General features: G+C 46.7%; 1 protein-coding gene across 3 annotated transcripts; it reads right to left on the bottom strand.

Annotated features, from left to right (window-relative positions):
* Positions 1 to 421: 421 nt before the first annotated feature.
* Positions 422 to 24,380, bottom strand: LOC132833936 (carcinoembryonic antigen-related cell adhesion molecule 21-like). Of its 3 annotated transcripts, XM_060852615.1 has the most exons (8): positions 23,976 to 24,380; positions 23,510 to 23,821; positions 17,730 to 18,044; positions 15,825 to 16,139; positions 8,232 to 8,360; positions 6,251 to 6,379; positions 2,561 to 2,609; positions 422 to 611 (listed from the first exon to the last, which is right to left on the bottom strand). In XM_060852615.1, exons 1-7 carry the CDS (start codon positions 24,025 to 24,027, stop codon positions 2,587 to 2,589), a joined length of 1,275 nt encoding a protein of 424 aa, XP_060708598.1. In that variant the 5' UTR covers positions 24,028 to 24,380; the 3' UTR covers positions 422 to 611; positions 2,561 to 2,586. The 3 variants fall into 3 exon arrangements, with proteins under 3 accessions (XP_060708598.1, XP_060708599.1, XP_060708600.1); XM_060852616.1 differs by lacking the exon at positions 8,232 to 8,360 and having other exon boundaries at positions 23,976 to 24,369; XM_060852617.1 differs by lacking the exons at positions 6,251 to 6,379; positions 8,232 to 8,360 and having other exon boundaries at positions 23,976 to 24,369.
* Between the last annotated feature and the right edge of the window lie 1,767 nt (positions 24,381 to 26,147).

Raw genomic sequence — 26,147 nt, 5'->3', positions numbered from 1 at the left:
TCTGTGGAGGGTCGGTATGGACTTGTTGGGCTGAAGGGCCCATTTCCACGCTGTAGGGATTCTATGAACCTCGATGCTGGCCCAACTAACGGTGCCACGCCCTGGGAATAAATCAGGAGACAGAGGGGACTGGAGATCAGAGTCAAGATTGTGGATGCTGGAAAAGCACAGCCAGTCAGGCAGCGTCCAAGGAACAGGAGAGTCGACATTTCAGGTATAAGCCTTCAATCAGGAATCGTGCCTGATGAAGGGCTTATGCCCGAAACGTTGATTCTCCTGCTCCTCAGATGCTGCCTGACCGACTGCACCTTTCCACCGCCTTTGACGCTGGGAATGAATTGTGAATTTAGATGAAAAGAACCCGAAAAATCTCGGTTGCACCAACTCTTTTCTGAACAGACATACCAGTGTAATTAACAGGTTGTGGCTGTAACTCCATGAAACTTTAATGAGCAAGTGGACCCCACAAGTTTGTCATAAAGTGAAATCTGAATTCTGCTTTAAGACATCCTCTGGGAGGGAGTTAATATTGTTCATTTTCCGTCGGTTTCCCTGTGGTTTCTGGCTTGTTTGGGCTGCACAGCATTATTGGTAAAGTCCTCAGCCTCCCTCTGAAAACACGATGGAAACAGATTGGAGTGATGCTTGGTATGAAATGTACTGTCCTGTATTGTCATTACATCAACCCGACAGTTACAGTGCACTGCAAGCACTCAAATAAAGAAAACTTTAAAAAACATAGTTAAAAATCACACAACACCAGGTTATAGTCCAACAGGTTTAATTGGAAGCACACTAGCTTTTGGAGCGACAATCACCTGATGAAGGAGCGTCACTCCGAAAGCTAGTGCTTCCAATTAAACCTGTTGGTCTCTAACCTGATGTTGTGTGATTTTTAACTTTGTACACCCCAGTCCAACACCGGCATCTCCACATCTTAAAAAACATACACGTTATCTCAGGCACTGATATAAAATAGGGAGAGGCTGGATCTGCTCGGGCTATTTTCCCTGGAGTGTCTGAGGTTCAGGGGTGACCTTATCGAGGTTTATACAATCATGAGGAGCATGGATAATGTGAATAGCCAAGGTCTTTTTCCCAGGATAGGGGAGTCCAAAAATAGATGGCAGAGGTTGAAGGTGAGAGGAGAAAGATTTAAAAAGGACCCGAGGGGTGACTATTTCACACAGAGGGTGGCACGTGTATGGAATGAGCTGCCAGAGGAAGTGGTGGAGGCTGGTACAATTACAACATTTAAAAGGCATCTGGATGGGTATATGAATGGGAAGGGTTTAAGAGGGATATGGGCCAAATGCTGGCAAATGGGACTAGATTAATTTCGGATATCTGGTTGGCATGGACGAGTTGGAGTGAAGGGTCTGATACCGTGCTGTATAACTCTTACGATTCGAAGATGCACTGTAGAAGTCCACTAAGGCTCCTATTGGAGCCCCTTCCAAACACATGACGACTTCCATCGCGAAGGACAAAGGGCAGCCGATACATGGGAAGACCACTGTCTCCAAGTTCCCCTCCAAGCCCCTGACCATCCTTATCACAGTTCCTTCAGAATCACTAGTTCAAATCCTATGTGCCAATGGGCTGTGAAGTGGCATATGGAGTTTAATTTATATAAATGTGAGGTGCTGCATTTTGGGAAAGCAAATCTTAGCAGGACTTAGACATTTAATGGTAAGGTCCTAGGGAGTGTTGCTGAACAAAGAGACCTTGGAGTGCAGGTTCATAACTCCTTGAAAGTGGAGTCACAGATAGGTTAATGAAGAAGGCATTTGGTCATCTTTCCTTTATAGCTCGGAGCATTGAGTACAGGAGTTGGGAGGTCATGTTGCGGCTGTACAGGACATTGGTTAGGCCACTTTTGGAATATTGCGTGCAATTCTGGTCTCCTTCCTATTGGAAGGATGTTCTGAAACTTGAAAGGGTTCAGAAAAGATTAACAAGGATGTTGCCAGGGTTGGAGAATTTGAGCTATAGGGAGAGGTTGAATAGGCTGGGGCTGTTTTCGCTGGAGCGTCAGAGGCTGAGGGATGATCTTGTAGAGGTTTATAAAATCATGAGGGGCATGGATATGGTAAATATCTTTTCCCTAGTGTGTGGGAGTCCAGAACTAGAGGGCATAGGTTTAGGGTGAGAGGGGAAAGATATAAAAGAGACCGAAGGGGCAACTTTTTCATGCAAAGGGTGGTCCGTGTACAGAATGGGCTGCCAGAGGATGTGGTGGAGGCTGGTTCAATTACAACATTTAAAAGGCATCTGGGTGGTTATGTAAATAGGAAGTGTTTAGAGGGATATGGGCCAAGTGCTGGCAAATGGGACTAGATTAAATTAGGATATCTGGTTGGCATGGACAAGTTGGATCGAAGGGTCTGTTTCCGTGTTGTGCATCTCTATGACTCCATGAGAGACAAGTAAATTGGAAACGCTTTAAACGTTTGTGATAACTTAAGGGATCAAAGGACTCGATTTCCAGTGTATTACCCCAGCAAGTTATCATAACTTAAAGACTTGCCTTACCTCTTGATATACTGCAAATACTCACCTGTTAACTGTCTCACCTGGATAGGGTTACTCAACAACAAAGTCCAGAACTGCAACAAGACAGAGGAGAACATAATCAATTGACTTAATCAATTTGATGAGGCTGAAGCATCCTTCAATGATCTATACTGAGTAATGTACATCCGCTCCAAAACAAATGCTTGCATGTTTACCATCTCAAAAATATTATTGTCTATTGCTTTGTCACATGACTGTGTCACTTATAAATTTCAACGTCCATGTGTCGATGTAAACTATAGGGTAGTGAAGAAGGCGTGTGGTATGCTTGCCTTGATTGGTCAGTGCATTGAGTACAGGAGTTGAGAGGTCATGTTGCGACTGTACAAGACATTGGTTAGACCACTTTTGGAATCCTGCATTCAATTCTGGTCTCCTTCCTATCGGAAGGATCTTGTGAAACTTGCACGGTTCAGAGAGGAATTACAAGTATGTTGTCAGGGTTGGAGGGTTTGAGCTATTGGGAGAGGCTAAATAGGGTGGGACTGTTTCCCTGAGTGTAGGAGGCTGAGATGTGATCTTACAGAAGTTTATAAAATCATGACGGGCATGGACAGGGTGAATGGACAAGGTCTTTTCCCTGGGTTGTGGGAGTCCAGAACTAGAGGGCACAGGTTTAGGGTGAGATGGGAAAGATAAAAAAGGGACCTAAGAGGCATCATAATCGTGCAGAGGGTGGTGCATGTATGGAATGAGCTGCCAGAGGAAGTGGTGGAGGCTGGTACAATTGCAGCATTTAATAGGCATATGGATGGGGACATGAATAGGAAGGGTTCAGCAGGATAGGGGCCAAGTGCCGGCAAATGGGACGAGGTGAGGTTAGGATATCTGGTCGGCATGGGTGAGTTGGACTGAAGGGTCTGTTCTCTACGACTCGATGTGCTGACACCCTCAGATAGGGACAGGAGGTTGCTTCATGTCCACTTGCCAGTTTCCTCATTCTATGGCACTCAGAATAACATATATTCTCAACTCTCTGTATCCGACTTGGCTGCATCTCCTTCCATATCCTGGACTGCACTGGCAAAGAGTGTTCAGTCTTTCATCCTTTGAGCTCTCATAAAAGGTGCTGGAAAGTGGGACTACTGGAGATAGAAAGCAGTTTCTGTCAGTGATGAGCTGAAGGGCTTCTTCTGCATTGTATGAGTCTATGATTATTAATGGAGTGACTACTTTCTGAGGATGAAGTTGCCATATACCTGCCTCTCTTTATGTGAAGATGTGTTTCTCCAGACCTGGAGGTTTGGGGTAACTCTGACATGAGGGTTACACCCTTCCAGCTAATCTCTCTCACCAGCACTAAATCTGGTGGCTCAGTGGTTAGCACTCAGTGGGTTCAGTGCATTAGTCAGGGTTCGATCCCAGCCTTGGGCGACTATCTGCGTGGAGCTTGCGTGTTCTCCCCGTGTCTGCATGGATATCATCTGGGTGCTCCAGTTTCCTCCCACAGTCCACAAATCTGCAGGTTAGGGTGGATTAGCCATGCTAAATTGTCCTGTAGTGCCCAGGGATGTGCAGGTTAGGGTGGATTGGCCATGCTAAATTGTCTCATAGTGTTCAGGGATGTGCAGGTTAGGGTGGATTGGCCATGCTAAATTGTCCCATAGTGCCCAGGGATGTGCAGGTTAGGGTGGATTGGCCATGCTAAATTGTCCCATAGTGCCCAGGGATGTGCAGGTTAGGGTGGATTGGCCATGCTAAATTGTCCCATAGTGTTCAGGGATGTGCAGGTTAGGGTGGATTGGCCATGCTAAATTGTCCCATAGTGTTCAGGCTTGTGTGGGTTCAGTGCATTAGTCAGGAGTAAATGTAGAGTAGTCGGGGAATTGGTCTGGGTGGGACACTCTTTGAAGGTTTGGTGTGGACTTGTTGGGCCAAAATGCCTGTTTCCATGCTGTAGGGATTCGATGAAATCTGTGTCTATCCACTGTCTTATCTCCTATGAAATGTTCTCCTGCATTTTTTTGAACAACTTCTGTCAATCCCATGCAGATTGCACTGATTGGTGGGCTAGGGTCTCCAGGCCATACTGAGCAATCTGATTGGTCTATGAGTAGTAGGACCCTGGATGTACCAAGCATCAGAGGGATTATGGTGTACTTGTACCTTAAGGTAGCAGGACAGTTGGATTCAAATGGCTAAGGCGGCTTCAGTAAAACATCAGTTCGGTCTCAGCTAGAGTACTGCATGCAATTCTAGAATCCACATTATAGGAGCAAATGGGATAGCAATGCCGGGGGGGAGGCAGCGGGAGATTTACCAAGGGATTGCCTGGGCTGGAGAGTTTCAGTGATGAAGAAAGATTGGACAGAATGGGGATGTTTTCCTCAGAGCTGAGGAGACTGAGGAGGAGGTGCGGAACATGGTTGAGATTATGGATGTAGGTTTGCTCGCTGAGCTGGAAGATTCATTTTCAGATGTTTCGCCACCATACTAGGTAACATCATCAGTGAGCCTCCAGATGAAGCACTGCGACATGGCCCGCTTTCTATTTATGTGTTTTCCTTGGGTTGGTGATGTAATTTCCTGTGGTGACGTTGTATCCGGTGGTGATGTTATTTCCTGTTCTTTTTTCTCAGGAAGTGATATTGAGATGTATAAAATGATGTGGAGCTTAGACAGGAATAAGCGTTTCACCTTGTTGGAGGGATCAGTGACCGGGGCACAGATTAAAGGTAAGGGGGAGGAGGTTTAGAGGGGGATGTGAGGACAAACATATTCACCCGAAGGGGGTGGGGAATGTGGGACTCACTGCCTGTCAGGGTGGGGAAGGCGGAGACCCTCAGCACGCTGAAGAAGTTTCGAGATGTGCACTTGTGGTACCAAGGCTTTCGGCCAAGCCGACTTCTCTGTTTAATAGAATCAAAAACATAAGTTGCTGGAAAAGCTCAGCAGATCTGGCAGCATCTGTGAAGAGAAATCATAGTTAACGTTTCAGGGTCCAGTGACGCCTCCTCTGAGCTGACGTTGGCTCGGAAAATGTGGGTATTTATGCAGAGGATAAAATGGGGGCTGGAGGGACGGTGTAAGGAGTAAATGATGAGTGGGGATAAAGCCCAAGGAGAGAAAAGAACATTTGGACTGACCAAGGAGTGGACAGCCATGCAGCTAGCAAGGTGAAGAGTTGTTAATGGAGACTGTTAGTGGCTATCAGTGTGTTATGTGTTCCCGCCTATGTGCTCCACCTTTCCCTCTGACCTATCACTGTCAGCTCCCACCTGCAGCTACCTATCGCCTTCCCAGCTATCTTCCCCCCAGCCCCACCCTCCAACTTTTCCCTCAGACCCCTTACACACACACACCCCTCCCCCTCCACCACGTTCCTGATGAAGGGCTTATGCCTGAAATGTCAACTCTCCTGCTCCTCGGAAGCTGCTTGACCTGTTGTGCCTTCTCCAGCACCAACCCTTGACTCTCCAGCATCTGCCTTCCTCAATTTCTCCCCATAGCAGCGGACTGTGTGGTAACAAGGCCTGGTGCGTGCAGAGGCTGGGGTAAGGACACTGGAGAGTTCAAGCCTTAAAGTTGAAATTGAGTCCAAAGGGGCTGCGGGGACCCCAAGTGGAAAATGAGGTGCTGTTCTTCGAGTTTAGACTGAGCTTTGCTGGATCACTCTTGGTGTGTTGTAAACCTCAATGATTCTGTGAAAGTGATGTTGAATCAAGCAACTTACCTGGCCGGGTACTGGGGATACACCAATACTTGTTTATGATGATAGAAAAGGCAATTATCAAGCAGGAGCTCAGGATCGTGACTAAGGTCAGGGCAGCCCGATATCCTTTACAGAATATAGTCAGGAGATCTGGAAGATGGAAATCAAACACTCAAATGGTGGTCAGCCCAGCGAAAGACACGCTTGCCGGAAATTTGCTGGTACTCAAGTGCAAGAAATTGTCCTTGATTGAAAGTTGCAGATTGGTAGGTTCTAAAATCCAACAGGACTACTAACCAAGTGATGCATTAAACGTTTAAGGGTGACAGCTGCAGAGGTACAATGGGAAACACCACTGTTTAAGGCTCCCAATTTTTCCAGCACACTTCAAAAATTTAGTTTTATGGTACCCCCTCACTTTTCTCAGCTGGATCTTTTGCTCATAAACATCACATCTACTCACACTTACAGACTTATTGGAGGAGTTTGCAATAATTCAGGCTTTAATAAATGCATTAGCACTCTAACAAGTATCTGCTAGAATATTTTTTAAGACCGGCCTGGTGGGGGAGTGGGAAGGTGGGAATAGTCTCAGAATAAAGTGGCACAAACTTAAGACTGTGATGAGGAAGAAATTCTTCTCTCAGTGGGTTGTGAGTCTTTGGAAAACCCCTTATCATAGATTCATAGAATCCCTACTGTGTGGAAACAGGCCCTTCAGCCCAACAAGTCCACACTGATCCACCGAAGAGTAACCCACCCAGACCCATTCCCCTACTACTCTACATTCACCCAGAATAATGCACCTAATCTGCACATCCCTGAACACTATGGGTAATGTAACACAGCCAATCCACCCTAACCTGCACATCCTGAACACTATGGGCAATTTAGCATGGCCAATCTACCCTAACCTGCACATCCCTGAACACTATGGGACAATTTAGCATGGCCAATCCACCCTAACCTGCACATCCCTGGACACTATCGGACAATTTAATATGGCCAATCCACCCTAACCTGCACATCCCTGAACACTATGGGACAATTTAGCATGGCCAATCTACCCTAACCTGCACATCCCTGAACACTATGGGCAATTTAGCATGGCAAATCTACCCTAACCTCCACATCCCTGGGCACTATGGGACAATTTAGCATGGCCAATCCACCCTAACCTGCACATCCCTGGGCACTATGGGACAATTTAGCATGGCCAATCCACCCTAACCTGCACATCCCTGGGCACTATGGGACAATTTAGCATGGCCAATCCACCCTAACCTGCACATCTTTGGATTGTAGGAGAAAACCGGAGCACCCGGAGGAAACCCACACAGACACGGGGAGAACGTGCAAACTCCACACAGACAGTTGCCCCGAAGCATTAATTGAACCTGGGTCCCTGGCGCTAACACTGAGCCACCGTGCCACTCCCGGGCAGAGTCCCTGTGTATGTTTCAGGCTGGGGTGGTGGGATTCTTGATCAGTCGGGGAATCAAGGCTCACCGAGAAATGACGGGGAGGTGCAGCTGAGGAACATGGGATCAACCATGATCCTTTTGAATGGCAAAAGAGGGGCTGCTTTTCCTATTTCTTCTGGTCGTAAGATTCAACAACATACTCTTGGCAATGGCTTTTATTACCATTGTACAAAATCTCACAGAACACATGAGCAGTTCACGGGGGCACACCAGTTGAAAACCACTGGTTTGTTATGATCTTTCAGCCATAATGTACCTTTGGGGTGGAAGAAGAACATGTCTACCTGATGGAGCGGGCCTGAGGGGCTGAATGGCGTACTGCTGTTCCTGTTTTTTATGGTCTTACAGCTTTAGAAGCTGAGGGGTGTCACAGGGGACAGGGAGAGATCAGGAGTACGGCACAGAGATGGAGGATCAATCCTGCTCCTGTCGAGTGATGGCAGAGGCTTGATCGGCTGAATGGCCCCCTCCTGTTCCTATTTTGTACACTTGGAGGAGATGCAGGGTTTGACACTTACCGTGAATTTCGCCCATCGCTCTGTGCTGCTTCACATAGATGTGTTTACCAATGAGGAAAATGCAAACCGAAACCAGAAGAACTGCAATGGCCAGGCCAACATTGTAGATTGTGCAATTTGCAGAGAAGTCTGTCAGGCATAGAATTCGCCGATCAGGTCAGCAAAACGATGAGAGTCTCCAACTCAACTTGCTTGACAAGACAAATCTTGGCATCCTGCTCCTCTCCCCCCCCACCATTCCATGCTGTTTGGTGCACAAGACATTGGTAAGGCCAAATGTAGATGACCGGCTGCTGTTCAGGTTCCCCTATTGTATAAAGGACATTATCAAACTGGAAAGAGCGCAGGAAAGTTTTACCGGGGTGTTAGCTGGACTGAAAGGTTCGAGTTGTAGGGGGAAGTTGGGTAGACTGAAACTTCTTTTCCCTGGAGCGCAGGAATCAGAAAGGTGATAAGTTTGTCAGCTCGCTGAGCTGGAAGGTTTGTTTTCAGACGTTTCATCACCATACTATGTAACATCATCAGTGCGAGTCTCTGGTGAAGTGCTGGTTGTATGTCCTACCTCTCCCCTATAGGTGGTGGCTTCTTCAGGTGGGTGATATCATTTCCAGTTTTTCTTTTCAAGGGAAGTTAGATAGGGTGAAAGTCAATGTTTTTATTGATGGAGTTCCAGTTGGAATGCCATGCCTCTAAGAATTCTCGTGCGTGTCATTGTTTTCCCTGATCTGGGATGTGTGTATTGTCCCAGCCAAAATGGCATCCTTCTTTGTCTGTATGTGGAGAAACTAGTGACAGGGTCATGTCTTTTGGTGGCCAGTTGGTGTTCCTGTATCCTGGTGGCAAGTTTCCTGCTAGTTTGTAGTGTTTTTTACAGTTCTCCCATGGTATCTTGTAAATGACATTAGTTTTGCTGGTGGTATCAGAAAGGTGATCTTATCGGGGTTTATAAAACCATGAGAAGCATTGATGAGGTGATGATTTGGAGATGCCGGTGTTGGGCAGGGGTGTACAAAGTTAAAAATCACACAACACCAGGTTATAGTCCAACAGGTGTAATTGGAAGCACTAGCTTTCGGAGCGCTGCTCCTTCGTCAGGTGGTTGTGGAGTCCACAACCACTTGATGAAAAAGCGTCGCTCCAAAAGCTAGTGTGCTTTCAATTAAACCTATTGGACTATAACCTGGTGTTGTGTGATTTTTAATATTGATGAGGTGGATAGCCAAGAGATTTTCCCCATGGGTAGGACAGTCGACAACTAAAGGGAATAGGTGAGAGTGGAGAGACACAAAAGGGTCCAGAGGGGCAATCTTTTCACACAGAGGGTGGTGAATGTCTGGAATGGGTTTCCAGATGCAGTGGTGGAGGTGAGTGCAATTTTGTCATTTAAGAAATGTTTCGACATGGATGGGATATGTATGGAGGGATATGGACCAAATATGGGATTAGCTTAATTGTGAAAACTGGGCGGCATAGACAAGTTGGGCCGAACGGCCTGTTTCCATGCTGTAAACCTCGATGACTGACCATTCCGTCAACACGGGTGGGACTTTGCAGGACATAAAGCAGTTATACCAATTCATACATTACAACAGTGCACTGATTAAAACATGGTAACATTGTCCAAGACATTGGTTTGGCTGCATTTAGAAGACTGTGTACAGTTCTGGTTGCCACATTACCAAAAGGATGTGGACGCTTTGGAGAGGGTGCAGAGAAGGTTTACGAGGATGTTGCCTGGTATGGAAGGTGCTAGCTATAAAAAGAGGTTGAGTAGGTTAGGTTTATTTTCACTAGAAAAAAGAAGATTGAGGGGGGACCTGATTGAGGTTTACAAAACCATGAAGGGTATAGACAGGGTGGATAGGGACAAGCTTTTTCCCAGGGTGAAGGATTCAATAACGAGAGGTGGAAAGTTTAAGGGGGATACACGCGGCAAGTACTTCACACAGAGGGTGGTGGGTGTTTGGAATGCGTTGCCAGCAGAGGTGGTAGAGGCAGGCACGGTAGATTCATTTAAGATGTGTCTGCACAGATGCATGAGTAGGTGGGGAGGAGAGGGATACAAATTAGATTACTTACAGTATAGAAACAGGCCCTTTGACCCAACAATTCCCCACCGACCCGCCACCCACCCAGACCCATTCCCCTATCACCTAACACTATGGGCAATTTAACATGGCCAGTTCACCTAACCTGCACATTTTTGGACTATGGGAGGAAACAGACGCATACACGGGGAGAATGTGCAAACTCCACACAGTCAGTCATCTGAGGCAGGAATTGAACCTGGGTCTCAGGCGCTGTGAGGCAGCAGTGCTAACCACTGTGCCACCGTATCGCCCACTTTGCTTAGGAATTGACCAACAGGTTTAGACCGTAGATTTGGATTAGCATAGGCTTGGCGGGCCGAACGGCCTGTTCCTGGGCTGTAAATTTTCTTTGTTTTTCTTTGTTCTATTCCAGAACAAGCTAAGGCTGTGAAAAGGATGTTGAACTATAAACACTTTATGCCTCAAATTGGGTGGGTGGTGGAGGGGGGAAGGTATTGCAATATTCCAGGTTGTCAGATCTATCTCCACTATCGATGAAACAAGGGAACGTGTACTGACTTTTACTTCTGGTGCGAAAATTAGGAATGTTGATTGTTGCAAGTGGAATGCAATATAAAAGTTGGGGAAAGGGCAGGTCAGTAGATATGAGGTGAGACGGATCAGTCTTAATCTTATGGAACGCAGGCTGGAAGGGCTAAATGGCCTCCTCCTGTTCCTGTTCCTTATGCTCTCAGGGAGGCTTTACTGCAGTTGTACAGTGCGTTTTGCGGCCTTATCAGTAATATTGTGCACAGTTTAGGTCTAACTATTCCTGATGAAGGGCTTATGCTCGAAATGTCGAATTCTCTATTCCTGAGATGCTGCCTAACCTGCTGTGCTTTGACCAGCAACACATTTGCAGCTGTGATCTCCAGCATCTGCAGACCTCATTTTTTACTCCTAATTATATAGTTGTGTTGGAAATAGTTCCAGGTGGAGGTGGGTACTGCAGATGCTGGAGATTAGAGTCAAGATTAGAGTGGTGCTGGAAAAACACAGCAGGTCAGGCAGCATCTAAGGAGCAGGAAAATCGACGTTTCGGGCATTCCCGATGAAAGGCTTTTGCCCGAAACATCGATTTTCCTGCTGCCTGGATGCTGCCTGACCTGCTGTGCTTTTTCAGCACCACTCTAACCTGGAAATAGTTCCACTCAACTGATTCCTGTGATGAGGAAAGAATATAGAGTCACATGAAAACATGAGACATAGATAAGCTGCAGAGCGGACTGAGAGGTGGCAAATGGAGTTTAACACAGACAAGTGTGAGGTTATTCACTTTGGTCGGTGTAACTGGAATGCAAAGTACTGGGCTAATGGTAAGATTCTTGGTAGTGTAGATGAGCAGAGAGATCTCGGTGTCCATGTACACAGATCCTTGAAAGTTGCCACCCAGGTTGACAGGGTTGTTAAGAAGGCATACAGTGTTTTAGCTTTTATTAATAGAGGGATCGAGTTCCGGAACCATGAGGTTATGCTACAGCTGTACAAAACTCTGGGGCAGCCACACTTGGAGTATTGTGTACAGTTCTGGTCACAGCATTATAAGAAGGATGTGGAAGCTTTGGAAAGGGTGCAGAGGAGATTTACTAGGATGTTGCCTGGTATGGAGGGAAGGTCTTACGAGGAAAGGCTGAGGGACTTGAGGCTATTTTCGTTGGAGAGAAGAAGGTTGAGAGGTGACTTAATAGAGACAAATGAGATAATCAGAGGATTAGATAGGGTGGACAGGGAGAGCCTTTTTCCAAGTATGGTGACGGCGAGCATGAGGGGGCATAGTTTTAAATTGAGGGGTGATAGATATAGGCCAGATGTCGGAGGTAGTTTCTTTATTCAGAGAGTAGTAAGGGTATGGAATGCTTTGCCTGCAATGGTAGTAGATTCACCAACTTTAAGTACATTTAGGTCATCATTGGACAAGCATATGGACGTACATGGAATAGTGTAGGTTAGATGGGCTTCAGATTGGTATGACAGGTCGGCGCAACATCGAGGGCCGAAGGGCCTGTACTGCGCTGTAATGTTCTATGTTCTAAAACCCTTTGGTCCAACTCATCCATGCTGACCAAGTTGCCCCAACTAAACCCAGACCTCTTTCCTGCATTTGACCCACATCCCGCAAAACATTTCCTATCCCCTATAACTTTTATGTACAAATGTCTTTTAAATGTTGCAACTGTAGCTGCATCTATCACTTTCTCTGGCAGCTTCTTCCACATACAAACCATCCACTGTGTGTAAAAGTTGTCCCTTTGGTTCCTTTTAAATCTTTCTCCTCTCTCCTTAAAAATACATGCCCTAGTTTTGAATTACTCCAGCCTAGGCAAAAGGCCTTTGTATTCACCTTATCCATACTCCTTATGATCTATAAAGTGAACCCTCAATCTCTCGTGCTCCAGTGACAAAAAGCCCAGCCTATCCCATCTCTCCTTCTAGCTCAAACCCTCCAGTCCTGGTAACGTCCTTGTCATGCTCTTTCTGATCAGCCATGACGTCATTGAACGTAGGCTCAAAGAGATGAATGGCCTCCTGTTCCTTATGGTCTTAGGGAGGCTTTATTGCAGTTGTCCAGGGCATTTTGGGGTCTGATCAGTAATAATATGCACAGTTTAGGTCTCCTTATTTGAGAAATTATCTAGTAATGTTGAAAAAGCTTGAACGAGGAAACAGAAGTAAATAAATAAGAGGTTTCCCTTTTAAGATGGAATACAAAGAGTTTTTGATTCATCTCTTCGAGGTTGTGGGTCTGTGGAAATAGCTTCGCTGGAAAGGTGTAGACGCTTGGTCATTGAATCTACTCAAGGCTGAGTTTGATAGACAGAGGAGGAAACGCAAGGTAAAAGGAGGGAGGCAAGGATCTAAATTTAAGACCAGAACCAGATCTGTTTTGATCGATTAGAATGACAAATTGTTCCCGACCAGAGTCGAGAGTGTGTTGCTGGAAAAGCACAGCAGGTCAGGCAGCATTCGAGGAGCAGGAGAATCGACATTTCGGGCAAAAGCCCTTCATCTGGAATGAGGCTTGTGAGGAGGGAGGGGAAGGGGGAGGTGCTGAGAGATAAATGGGAGGGGGTGGTGCTGGGGAGGAAGGTAGCTGAGAGTGTGAGAGGTGGATGGAGGTGGGGGTAAAAGTGATAGATCAGAGGGGAGGTTGGAGCGGATAGGTGGGAAGGAAGATGGACAGGTGGGACAGGACATGAGGGCAGTGCTGAACTGGAAGGTTGGATCTGGGATAAGGCGAGGGAAGAGGAAAATTAGGAAACTGGTGAGATCCACATTGATGCCGTGGGGTTGGAGGGTCCCGAGGTGGAAGATAAGGCGTTATTCCTCCAGGGTGGTTAGGGAGTGGTGATGGAGGAGGCCCAGGACCTGCATGAACCTGGTGGAGAGGGAGGGGGAGTTGAAGTGTTATGGACCAGACCAGACCCCCTGAAAATACTTTAAGGTAGCCTCGACCCTAAATTTTACTTCTTTTTTGAACTCAAAAGTGAAGTGCCTCTTTCAGATGCAAATTAACGGGTCAAACCATTCAGTGTTAAGCATTCAATTTTTTAAACTGCTGTAGTTAAAGTCCAATCAAAGAAAGAGGAATTTCGGATAACATCTGTGCTGGAAGGCCTAGCATAATAACAGACACCGTAACAGATATTACTAATTAACTTCCAATAGAGTAACATTCCATAAACATTACCTTTGGCAAAAAAAAGGTAAGTTCAGTCACGGATTCTCACATCCAGGAGGCGAAAAACAGCAAGAGGAAATTCAGAGAGAGTTGGAGCCAGGAGGACATTACTGAAGCTTCCAACACTGTTGACATCGCAGTAGCTTCTGACGTTAGTGAGGAACTAAAATCTAGAAACCCCACTCTGTGACAGTTGGCCACACCCATTCAGGCTGTGAAAAAAAAACCCAAGGCCTCCCAAGCTGATGATGCAAGTGCTCTAATTTAACCAGTTCTGCACCTCTGCTTTACAACCTCTCCTCGAAAAAGAAGCAGGACAAAATAACCTCAAAAAGTGACAGCATTGGCGCAAACACAAGTTCAGAAGGCCAGCTGTTATGTCCCAAATTTACAGCCTCTCCCCATTTTCTTTTGATTGAGTTCAGTGGCACAGAACAGCCAGCTGCTTTAAGTTTGGAATAATTTTCTGTTCGACAAAGGAAGTCGTCTCCATTTAACCTCAGAATATACAGACCTACACTGAGTCATACAGCAGACCCTTCCGTTCAATTTGTCCATGCCAATTACATTTCCCAAACTGAACTAGCCCCATTTGCCTGCGTTTGGTCTATTTCCCTCTAAACCTATCCTATTTGCGTACCCGTCAAAATGCCTATTGAGTGTTGTAACTGTACCTGCATCCACCAGCTCGTGTGTCGTTCATTCCACATATGAACCACCTTCTAGAGCATTAAAGCACAGTACAGGTCCTTCGGCCCTCGATGTTGCGCCAACCTGTGAAATCAATCTGACGCCCATCTAACCTATGCTATTCCATTCTTGTCCATATACCTACCCAACGACCATTTAAAGGCCAGTAAAGTTGGCGAGTCTACTACTGTTGCAGGCACTGCGTTCCATGCCCCTACGACTCTCTGAGTAAAGAAACTACCTCTAACATCTGTCCTATACCACAGTGTGAAACAACTGCCCCTCAGATCCCTTTTAAATCTTTCTCCTCTCGCCTTTAACTATGACCCCTAGTTGTGAACATCCCCACCCTTGGCAGTTCAACAGTGCAAAGAAAATAGTCATCATGCCCAGACCCGTTGCAAATTCTTTCACCCTAATCTAACCAAACTAGGAACAGGAACCTCAGCAGAGGGACAAGATGTTCGAGATAATTCAATTAGCAATCAAATGGGCAAAATAAGATTAGATACCCTACAGTGTGGAAACAGGCCCTTCGGCCCTAAGAGTCCACCCTGACCTTCTGAAGCAAAACCCACCCAAACCCATTGTCCATATTTACCCCTGACAGGGCAGCATGGTGGCTCAGTGGTTAACACTGCTGCCTCACAGCACCAGGGTCCTAGGTACAATCCCAGCCTTGGGTGACTGTCTGTGTGGAGTTTGCACATTCTTCCCGTGTCTGTGTGGGTTTCCTCCCACAGTCCAAAGATGTGCAGGTCAGGGTGGATTGGCCATGCTAAATGGTTCATAGTGTTCGATGCATTAGTCAGAGGGTAATGGGTCTGGGTGGGTTACTCTTCCAAGGGCTGAAGGGCCTGTTTCCACACTGTAGGAAATCTAATGCACCTAACACTAAGGGCAGTTTAGCTCAGCCAATTCACTGAGCCTGCATATCTTTAGACTGTAGGAGGCAACCTACACAGACATTGGGAGAATATGTAAACTCCACACAGACAGTCACCCGAGGTGGGAACCGAACCCAGGTCCTTGGTGCTATGAGGCAGCAGTGCTAACCACTGAGCCACCACGCTGCCCTAAGTGCAAGTTTTCACCAAGTAACTCTTTAATCCAACAATTGTAGCAGGTACTCACTGAATACTTGAAGGGTGATAATGGCTGATGCTGAGATACCGGTGGGGGACTCCAGAGTGATTGTAAACTCTGTGAAGCTGTAGGAATGCACAGAGAATAGAAGGAGGGATGCATTTGGTAAGAGGTCTATCCAGAAGAACTTGTGCTGTGTTGTATTCTGAATGGTGCCGTCCCACTGGAAAAGCGTTTCCCCATTGGCAACCCAGCTTCCATTGTTCACTTCCCCGGATATATGAACAGACAGGATGACACGGGCTCCAGACTGTGCTTTGATGCTGCTGAGCTCTGGGGAGATGCTGAGAGGCTGTGGCTGTGCTGGGAGACAGGACAATAGGTCAGTAAACTACATTAAACTTCTTGTAACTGATCACTCCTAGAGTGGGCCAACTTGCTGTTTCTGCATGAGGCTGCGAGAGATGTATTTAAGTCTAATGACCAACATAACTGTCCTCCTTATTAATAATCTTTTTAGTCATTCCCACAGGATATGGGGGTCTCTGGCTGGGCCCAACATTTATTGTCCATCCCTAATTGCCCCTTGAGAAGTTGGTGGTGAGCTGCCTTCTTGGACTGCTGCAGTCTACCTGCTGAAAGTTGACCCACAATTCCATCAGGGAGGGAATTCTGGGATTTTGACCCAGTGGTAGTGAAGGAACGGCAACATATTTCCAAGTCGGGACGGGGAGTGGCTTGGAGGGGAACTTGTAGGTGGTTGTGTTTGCGTGTATCTGTTGCCCTTGTCTTTCTAGACGGAAGTGGTCATGGGATTGGAAGACACTTTCTGAGGATCTTTGGTGAGTTTCTGTAGTGCATCTTGTCGATGGTACACACTGCTGCTACTGAGCGTCGGTGGCAGAGGGAACGGGTGTTTGTGGCTGTAGTGCCAATCAAGCAGGGGTTGCTTTGTCCTGGGTGGTGTCAAGCTTCTCTAGTGTTGTCGGAGCTGCCCCCATCAGGGAAGGTAGGGAGTATTCCATCACACTCTTGACTTGCAGATGGCGGACAGGTTTTGCAGAGTCAGGAGGTGCAGTATTCCGAGCCTCTGACCTGCTCCTGTAGCCGCTGTGTTAATGTGGTGAGTCTAGTGGAATTTCTGGTCAATGGTAATCCCTAGGTATGCACATCCCAAAGACTGCTGCTGTTCACCACTAACCCTTCCAGGGTAGTGAAGGATGGGGAGCAAAAGCTGTCTGAGCGATGAACACCCACATCTCATGTGCAATAGAATAGAAACATTTGTTGTGATATGCCCCACCAACACTTGACACATAGAGTCATAGAGATGTACAGCAGGGAAACAGACCCTTCGGTCTAACCCTCGGCCGACCAGATATCCCAATTCAATCTAGTCCCACCTGCCAGCACCCGGCCCATATCCCTCCAAACCCTTCCTATTCATATACCCATCCAAATGCCTCTTAAATGTTGCAATTTTACCAGCCTCCACCACTTCCTCTGGCAGCTCATTCCATACATGTACCACCCTCTGCATGAAAAAGTTGCCCCTTAGGTCTCTTTTACATCTTTCCCCTCTCACCCTAAATCTATGTCCTCTAGTTCTGGACTCCCCCACCCCAGGGAAAAGACTTTGTCTATTTACCCTAACAGCCAGAAGTACTCAACCTGTAACAAAAACAGAAATTGCTGGAGAAACTCAGGAGATCTGGTAGGTTCTGTGGGAGACAATTAATGTCTCAGGTCCCCTAACCCTTCTTCAGAATGCTGCCAGACTTCCTGAGTTTCTCCAGCAATTTCTGGCCTTTGTTTCACATTACCAGCATCCACAGTTCTTTGTTTCATTTCGGTCGTTGACTATTCTGGGCAATGATGGGCAACATTAAATAGGCAACCCAGTTATTTTGCTGGCCCTTGCTTTCTTTAATTTGGGAAACAGCAGCAACTTACTGACAACATTCAGTTCGATTTTGGCTGTCCTCGTGTCTCCGGACGCTGTACTCATGGTCACATCGTATTCTCCAGTGTCCAATACCCGAACCGATTTCAGTTTCAGTGAAGTCTTGGAGGAGATTGCGGCCCGCCCACTGTAATCGGGGCTGATCTCGGGGGATGTGTCACTCCACCAGGCGACAGCTTTCCCTCCAAACGTCCAGCTCCCGTGCTTCACCTCTTGTGAAGGACTCGCTGACAGAATGACTGTGTCCCCAGCAACGGCATTAATCTTGCCGCCTTCAACGCTGATGGTAAAAGGAGCAGACTTTGCTAGGTGAAAGCACAAAAAAACTGATAATAGTCCAGATTCTGCAGTTGTAATGACAGTGAATCTGTCAGCTTCTACCCTCATTACAACAGTGATGGATAATCAAGCATATAAATGCTTCTTTATTCATCCATGTTATTTGCTGGATGGCCAGCCAGTGATGCTAACAGTGTGGGTTCAATTCCCACACTGGCTGAGGTTAGCACTCTCCTTCTCCATCCATTGGCTTCACAGTAGGAGACAGAGAATGGTGGTGGAGGGTAGTTTCTCAGACTGGAGTCTTGTCACCAGCAGTGTTCCTCAGGGATAATTTCTGGGTCCTCTTCTGTTTGTCGTTTATATGAATGAACTGGATACATGGACAAAAGGCATGGTTAGTAAGGTTGCAGGCGATACCAAAATTGGTGGCATAGTAGAGAGCAAAGAAAGCTTTCTAAGATTACAAAGGGATCTTGATCAAATGGATCAATGGGTTGAAAAATGGGACTAGATTGGATACCCCATTGGCATGGACCAGTTGGATCGAAGGATCTGTTTCCATGCTGTACATCTCTGTGACTCTATGGCAGAGTTCAAACTGGATAAATGCAAGGAATGGCATTTTGGAAAAACAAACAAGGGCCGGGCTTATACAATGAATGGTAGGGCCTTGAGTAGTGTTGGAGAACAGAGGGACCTAGGGGTTCAGGTGCGTAACTCTTTGACGTTTGCATCACACATAAGCAGAGTGGTTAAAAAGGCATTTAATATGCTTGCCTTCGTTGCTATAGGAGTTGATGTTGTATAGGACGTTGGTGAGGCCTCTTTTGGGCTACTGTGCCCAGTTCTGGTCACCTAGTTATTGGAATGATATTATTAAGCTGAAGGGGGTTCAAAGGAGATTTACAAGGACGGTGCTGGATATGGAAGGCTTGCGTTATAAAGAAATGTTGGTTAGGCTGGGGCTATTTTCACTGGAGTGCAGGAGACTGAGAGGTGACCTTATAGTAGCTTGCAAAATGATGAGAGGTATAGAGAGGGTTAATCATAGAATCCCTACAGTGTGGAAACAGGCCATTCGGCCCAACAATTCCACGCCAACCCTCTAAAGAGTAACCAACCCAGACTCGTTCCCCTACATTTACCCTTGACTAATGCACCTAACCTACAAACCCTGAATGCTATGGGACAATTTAGCATGGCCAATTCACCCTAACCTGCACATCTTTGGACTATGGGAGAAAACCCACACAGACTCAGGGAGAACATGCAAACTCCACACAGCCAGTTGCCTGAGGCTGGAATCAAATCCAGGTCCCTGGTGCTATGAGGCTGCAGTACTTACCACGGAGCCACCGTGCCACTCTGTTAATGTCCTGTGCTGACAATGGGAGGCGTCTTTTCCCTAAGAGGGGGGATCTCAAGACTAGAGGGCACATTTTTAACGTGAGAGGATGGACATTGTAAAAAGACATGAGGGGCAAATTTTTTACACAGAGGGTGGTTCACATGTGTAATGAACTCCCTGAGGAAGTGTTGGATGCAGGTACAATTACAATGTTTAAACGATACTATTCCTGTTCAGATTACTTACAGTGTGGAAACAGGCCCTTTGGCCCAACAAGTCCATACTGACCCTTTGAAGAGCAACCCACCCAGACCCATTCCCCTACACCTAACACTACAGGCAATTTAGCCTGGCCAATTCACCTAACCTGCACATTTTTGGACTGTGGGAGGAAACCCACGCAGATACGGGGAGAATGTGAAAGCTCCACACAGACAGTCGCCTGAGGCAGGAATTGAACCAGGATTATCTGGCGCTGTGAGGCAGCAGTGCTAACCACTGAGCTACTGTGCCACCCACAAAGTGATTAATTGGTTTATTCTTTTCTTCCATGGGTGTTGCTGGCAAGGCAAGCATTTGTTGAACTGAGTAGCTTGCTGGACTGTTTCAGATGGCAGTTCAGAATCAGCCATATTGCTGTGGGTATGGAGTTACATGTCAGTCAACCAGGTAAAGAAGGCAAATTCCCTTCACAAAAGGAATCAGTCAATCAAATGGGTCATGATTACTGATGACAAGGTTTAAAATCCAGCTTTATTCACTGAATTCCAGTTCCACCAACTGATATTGTGAGATCTGAATCTATATCTCAAACCTTGACCTCTGGATTACTAGTCCAGTGACAATGCTATTACACCACCATCTCCCTCTCTGAACAGAATTCAAATCTCTCAACTTATCGAGTTTGGCTGAATCACAGAGTCTCAGTTACACCTTTGACTCAGAATAAAAGTCTGGCAGATCAGCTGGTCAACCACCTGATGATGGAGCAGCACTCGGAAAGCTTGTGCTTCCAAATAAACCCGTTGGACTACAGCCTGGTGTTGTGTGGTTTTTAACTTTGTACACCCCAGTCCAATACTGGTGTCTCCAAATCAGATCAGAACAGGTTCACTTGAGTAATTCTCTGTGTGGAGGTATTGTCTCACAAGCAAAGGGAAGCATCGTGGTTCAGTAGTTAGCACTGTTGCCTCACAGCACTAGGGACCAGGTTTGATTCCAGCCTCAGGCAACTGGCTGTGTGGAGTTTGCACGTTCTCCCCGTGTCTGCGTGAGTTTCCTCCGGGTGCTCCACTTTCCTCCCTCAGTCCAAAGATGTATGGGTCAGGTGGATTGGCCATGGGAAATGTAAGGCCCAGGGTGGAATGCTCTTTCAAGGGTCAGTGTGGACTCAATGGGCTGAATGGCCTGCTTATGCATTGTAGGGGTTCCATGATGTCGAAGACAAACAGATGGGGACTCTGTGCAGTGTATTTTAGAAGGATGAGAGGTGATCTCATTGAAAGACGTCAGATTCTTCAGGAGCTTTCCTGGGTAAAAGAGGTGTCCCTTCATGGGAGAGTCTAGGACCAGAGTGTAGAGTCTCAGAATAAAGGGGTGGCCAATTTAAGAATGAGATGAGTAGGAATTTCCTTTCCCTCAGGGTTGTGAGTCTTGTAACTCCTTGCTGTGGGGGCAGAGTCCTTCGATATATTTGAGGCTGAGATAGATTTTTGATCAGTCGTGGAATCAGTGGTTATGGGGAACGAGCAGGGAAGTGGCCGTGAGAAATGTCAGATCAGCCACTTTCGTATTGAATGGCAGACCAGGCTTGAGGGGCTGAATGGACTATTCCTGCTCCTATTTCTTATGGTCTTAGCTTGTACAGGTGCAGTGGCTCAGTGGTTAGCATTACTGCCTCACAGCACCAGGGACCCAGGTTTGATTCCTGCCTTGGGTGACTGTCTGTGTGGAGTCTGCACGTTCTCCCCGTGTCTGCATGGACTTGCTCCGGTTTCCTCCCCCAATGTGCAGGTTAGGGTGGACTGGCCATGCTAAATCGTGGATGGTGCATTAGTCAGGGGTAAACATAGGGGGATGGGTTACTCTCTGGAGGGTTGGGGTGGACTTGTTGGGTTGAAGGGCTTGTTTCCACACTGTAGAGAATCTGATCTAGAGTTTGGCTGAATCACAGAGTCTGAATTATACCTTTGACACAGAATTACAAGTATCGTACCCGGCCAAGACAAACAGAAAGAAGCGAAAAGCAGAAATAACTCGAGAAACAGCAGGTCTGACAGAGAGAGAAAAAGCAAACTCAATGTTTCGGCTCCAGTGACCTGTGTTCTGAAGCGTTAAGACTGCTTTCTCTCTTCCCAAATGCTGTCAGACCTGCTGAGTTTCTCTAGCAATTGCTGTCTTTCATCTCAGAGCTTAAGCACCTACAGTTCTTTATTTTTATAAACATAAACGCAGGGCGGTACGATGATTTAGCAGTTAGCACTGCTGCCTCACAGCACCAGGGTCCCAGGTTGGATTCCAGCCTCAGGTAACTGCCTATGTCGAATTTGCACATTCTCCCTGTGTCTGTGGGGGCTTCCTTTCACAGAGGTGCAGGCCAGGTGAATTGGCCTTGCTAAATTGTGCGTTATTCAGAGGGAAATGGGCCTGGGTGGGTTACTCTTCGGAGGGTCGGTGTGGACGTGTTGGGCCAAAGGGCCTGTTTCCACACTGTAGGGAATCAAATCGAATCTAAGCATTTTATATCAATAAATAAAACACCAAATGAGCCTCATCACATGCCCAATTCAAGTTATGGAGTCATAGACACTTCCAGCACAGAAACAGATCCCTCAGTCCATTGCCATGGCGACCATAATCCTGAACTCAACTAGATCCATCTGCCTGCACTTAGCATGTAATTCTCCAAATATTTCCTATTCCTGTACTTATCTAAATGTCATGATTTGGAGATGCCGGTGTTGGGCTGGGATGGACAAAGTTAAAAACCACACAACACCAGGCTATAGTCCAACAGGTTTATTTGGAAGCACTAGCTCTCGAAGTGATGCTCCTTCATCAGGTGGTTGTCTAGATGTCTTTTAAACATTCTAACTGGACCCACATCCACCACTTCCTCTGGAAGTTCATTCCACACACGGTCCACCCTTTGATGAAACAAAGTTAAAAACCACACAACACCAGGTTCTAGTCCAACCGGTTTAATTGGAAGCACACCAGTCCAACACTGGCATCTCCAAACCATGACTACTATCGGCACCACTAACCTTTGTTGAAACAAATTGCCTCCCGTGTCTTTTTTAAACAATTTTCTCCTCTCACCTTTAAAATACGCCCCTGGTCTTGAAATCCCCCACACGAGGGAAAAGGCATGCACCTTATCCATGCCCCTCCTGATTTTATAAACTTCTGTAAGGTCACCTTCCTGTAACAGGGTGATCAGGACTGGACACTATTCCAGCAGACGCCTCTCCAACATCCTGTACATCTTCAAAATAACATCCCAACTCCAACATTCTTGTCAGCAATGAAGGCAAGTATGCTAAAGGCCTTCTTAACTGCCCTATCTCGATCTGATGCAAACTTGAAAGCATTTTGTACCTGAACTCCTTGGTCTCTCTGTTCCATAACACTCCCCAGTGCCCTACTTTAATCGTTTAAGTCCTGTCTTTGTTTATCTTAACAAAATGTGGTACATTTATCTGAAGTAAACTCCATTTGCCACTCATCTGCCTATTCACCCAATTGATCAAGATGTTCTTGTAATCTTAGGTGACCTTCTTCACTGCCCACTCCACTGTCTTGGTGTCATCCATAAACTTATGAAACATGCTTTCTATAGGTTCACCTGAATCATTTCTATAAATGACAAACAAAAGTGGACCCAGCGCTGATCCCTGTGGAACACCCTGGTCACAAGTCTCCAATCTGAACAACACCCCTCCATCACCACCCTGTCTCTCACCATAAAGCCCATTTTGTGACTAATTGGCAAGTTCACCCTGAATCCCGTGTGATCGAACTTTGCTAATTATAGTCCATCATGTGAAACCTTGTCAAACTGAAGTCCAAGTGAACACCGTCTACCGCTCGGCCCATGTTGATCTGCTCATTGTCGATTACAAGAGACAGGAAACTTACGGAACACGTTCAAAGTGACCTTGGCTTTGCCTTCTTGTCCAGTCGGGGAGTCCATCGTCACCCAGTAATCCCCAGCGTCTTTGAGAGTTACTGAGAGGAGGAGGAGGGACGTGTTGTCCAAAAGCAGCACCTTGTGTTTGGTGTAGGCGACGTTGAGGTCAGGCGGCTCGACGGTCCACAGGACGATGGACTCACCGCCAAACTTCCAGAAACCACTCGAGACGGGGGAGGAGGGTCTCACCGGGAGGGTGACTCGATCACCCACGGTGGCGTTGACCTCTGGCTTGTACACGAAGATACTGAAAGGCTCAGCTGTGGGAACAATTCCAAGGTATCTCCGTTAGGAAGGAACCCAGAGAGGAAAGCAACACACAGGGGCTGCCTTTTACTTTTACCCTCAGGAGGTCCCCAAAACTTCCAGTTGCCTGCTCTGACCCGGCCTACTGATACCCAAAGAGATTCTCACCGTATGATAGGACGAAGCACACCACGGAGATGATGAATCCAGCTCTCTCCATTTTGGCAGAAGTGTCTCTGATCCGGTGTTTTCACTGGAGTCCTGTTCCCAGGAGCGTCACATGAGCGGTTTGCGAAGACTGGGGAAAGACAAGTGACTGGCTGCTCTGTTTGCTGGTCATACACTTGTCAACGAGCTCCAAGTGCAATCATTGTCAGTTCCCATTGTTCTGTGGTTTCCTCTCCTTCTGTCCGGACTGGAGACTACGATCATTTCGCCCTGGTCGCTTACTCCAGATGAAAGGGATCTTTGCCTGAGGAAAAGGAATATTCTATCCGCGTCCCAGCTCTCACAACTCGACACCACTGCAAATAATGTTGCCTTGTCAAGCTCCCAGCTGAGCAAGATGGTCACCAAATACTCGATCTTATATTCTATGTTTCTAGCCCCTAGTCACAAAGTTGAATACATTTTCCTCTTTATTAATTGCTGTTTTTCATCTGTCCATCCGCTTTCAATAACAGAAATTGAATTCCCCCCTTCCATCTGGAAATCTCCACTACAAACTTCCTCCCCAAGTCTGAAATAAAAACAACCAGTTATTCGTTTCCTGCCTCTCAGCCAAGTTTTCCTTAGAGTTAAAAACAGCTGATGGCTGCTTTTTAGGTCACGTCTCCCGTTTAAGCAACTATTTCAACCGAAACTCAAGAGAGTTCCGAGTTCGGTCACTGTTCTGTGCGTGGTTCTCCCATTTCCCCAGAAAGCATTTACTGCTCATCACAGGACATCGATTCCTTTTCCCCTGCTCAGACCTCATTCCTGATGAAGGGCTCATGCTCGAAACGTCGAATTCCCTATTCCTGAGATGCTGCCTAACCTGCTGTGCTTTAACCAGCAACGCATTTTCAGCTGTGATCTCCAGCATCTGCAGACCTCATTTTTTACTCCCCATTTAAAAAGCAGGGTGAAGGTGTAGGGGTGAGCCAGGGACACTCTCTACCTACTTTGGGAATACATTGACTTTGGTTTCAGTCCTACTCAAGGCCATTCTCTGACCTGTTTCCTCTTACCCCCCACCCCAGACACTGATGGCTTCTGCTGTTGCTAATATCCGCTTTGGTTCCAAACTGGAAAATGGGAGGCAGAGGTTTAGGCAGGGAATTGGGAGGATCTGCTCAGGCAGACCGCGAAAGAACCAGAGATCAGAAATTCACCTATACTCGGCACACTAGCGCAGTGGCTACAAGAGCAGGTCAGATGCGAGGAACACTGCAGCAAGTAACTCACCTCCTGATTCCTCAAAGCCTGTCCACCATCTACAAGGCACAATTCAGAAATGTGTTGGAATACTCCTCACTTATCTGGGTGGGAGCAGCCCCAACAACACTCAAGACGTTTGACACCATCCAGAACAAAGCAGTCCATTTGATTGGCACCACATCCACAAACATTCACTCCCTCTACCATCAAGATACAGTAGCAGCAGTGTGTACCCTCTACAAGATGCACTGCAGAAATTCCCCAAACGTTCTTAGACAGCACCTTCCAAACCCAGGAGCACTTCCCATCCAGAAGGGCAAGGGTAACAGATACATGGGAACACCATCCCCTGCAAATTCCACTCCCAGCCACTCACTATCCTGACTTGGAAATATATCACCATTCTTTCACTGTCGCTGGGGCAAAATTCTGGAATTCCCTCACCAAGGGCATTGTGGGTCAACCTCAGCAGATGGACTGCAGCAGCTCAGGAAGACAGCTCACTACCACCTTCTCAAGGGGCAACTAGGGATGGGCAATAACTGGTGGACCCAGGCAGCAATGCCCATATCTCACAGATGAATTAAAAAGAAGCTGACAGCTTGACTGCCTTTGTGTAATGATTGGAATGAGGTCGGTCAGGGGGACTTCATAGAATATGAGTTCCCTGACTGAGGCTGTGAATCTGATCCAGTCGGGGAACCATGGCTGATATAAAAAAGGTGACGAATCAGGGATACTTACACTCTGGTGACTGACTCTATATGAAGCAGGACTATCATCAAGGACTACTCATGTGTAAATAAAGGGTGACTTGGTGATGAAATATCACCCTCTGTAGGGTTACTGCACTGAGAAAGCATCACTTTTCAAAACCATTTTCACTCACACGATGTGAGTGTCACTGGAGAGGCATTTATT

This window comes from Hemiscyllium ocellatum, chromosome 38, assembly GCF_020745735.1.
Source record: "Hemiscyllium ocellatum isolate sHemOce1 chromosome 38, sHemOce1.pat.X.cur, whole genome shotgun sequence".
Classification (NCBI taxonomy): domain Eukaryota; kingdom Metazoa; phylum Chordata; class Chondrichthyes; order Orectolobiformes; family Hemiscylliidae; genus Hemiscyllium; species Hemiscyllium ocellatum.
Note: the sequence above shows the minus strand (reverse complement) of the source record. Positions and strands in the feature narration are given on the sequence as shown.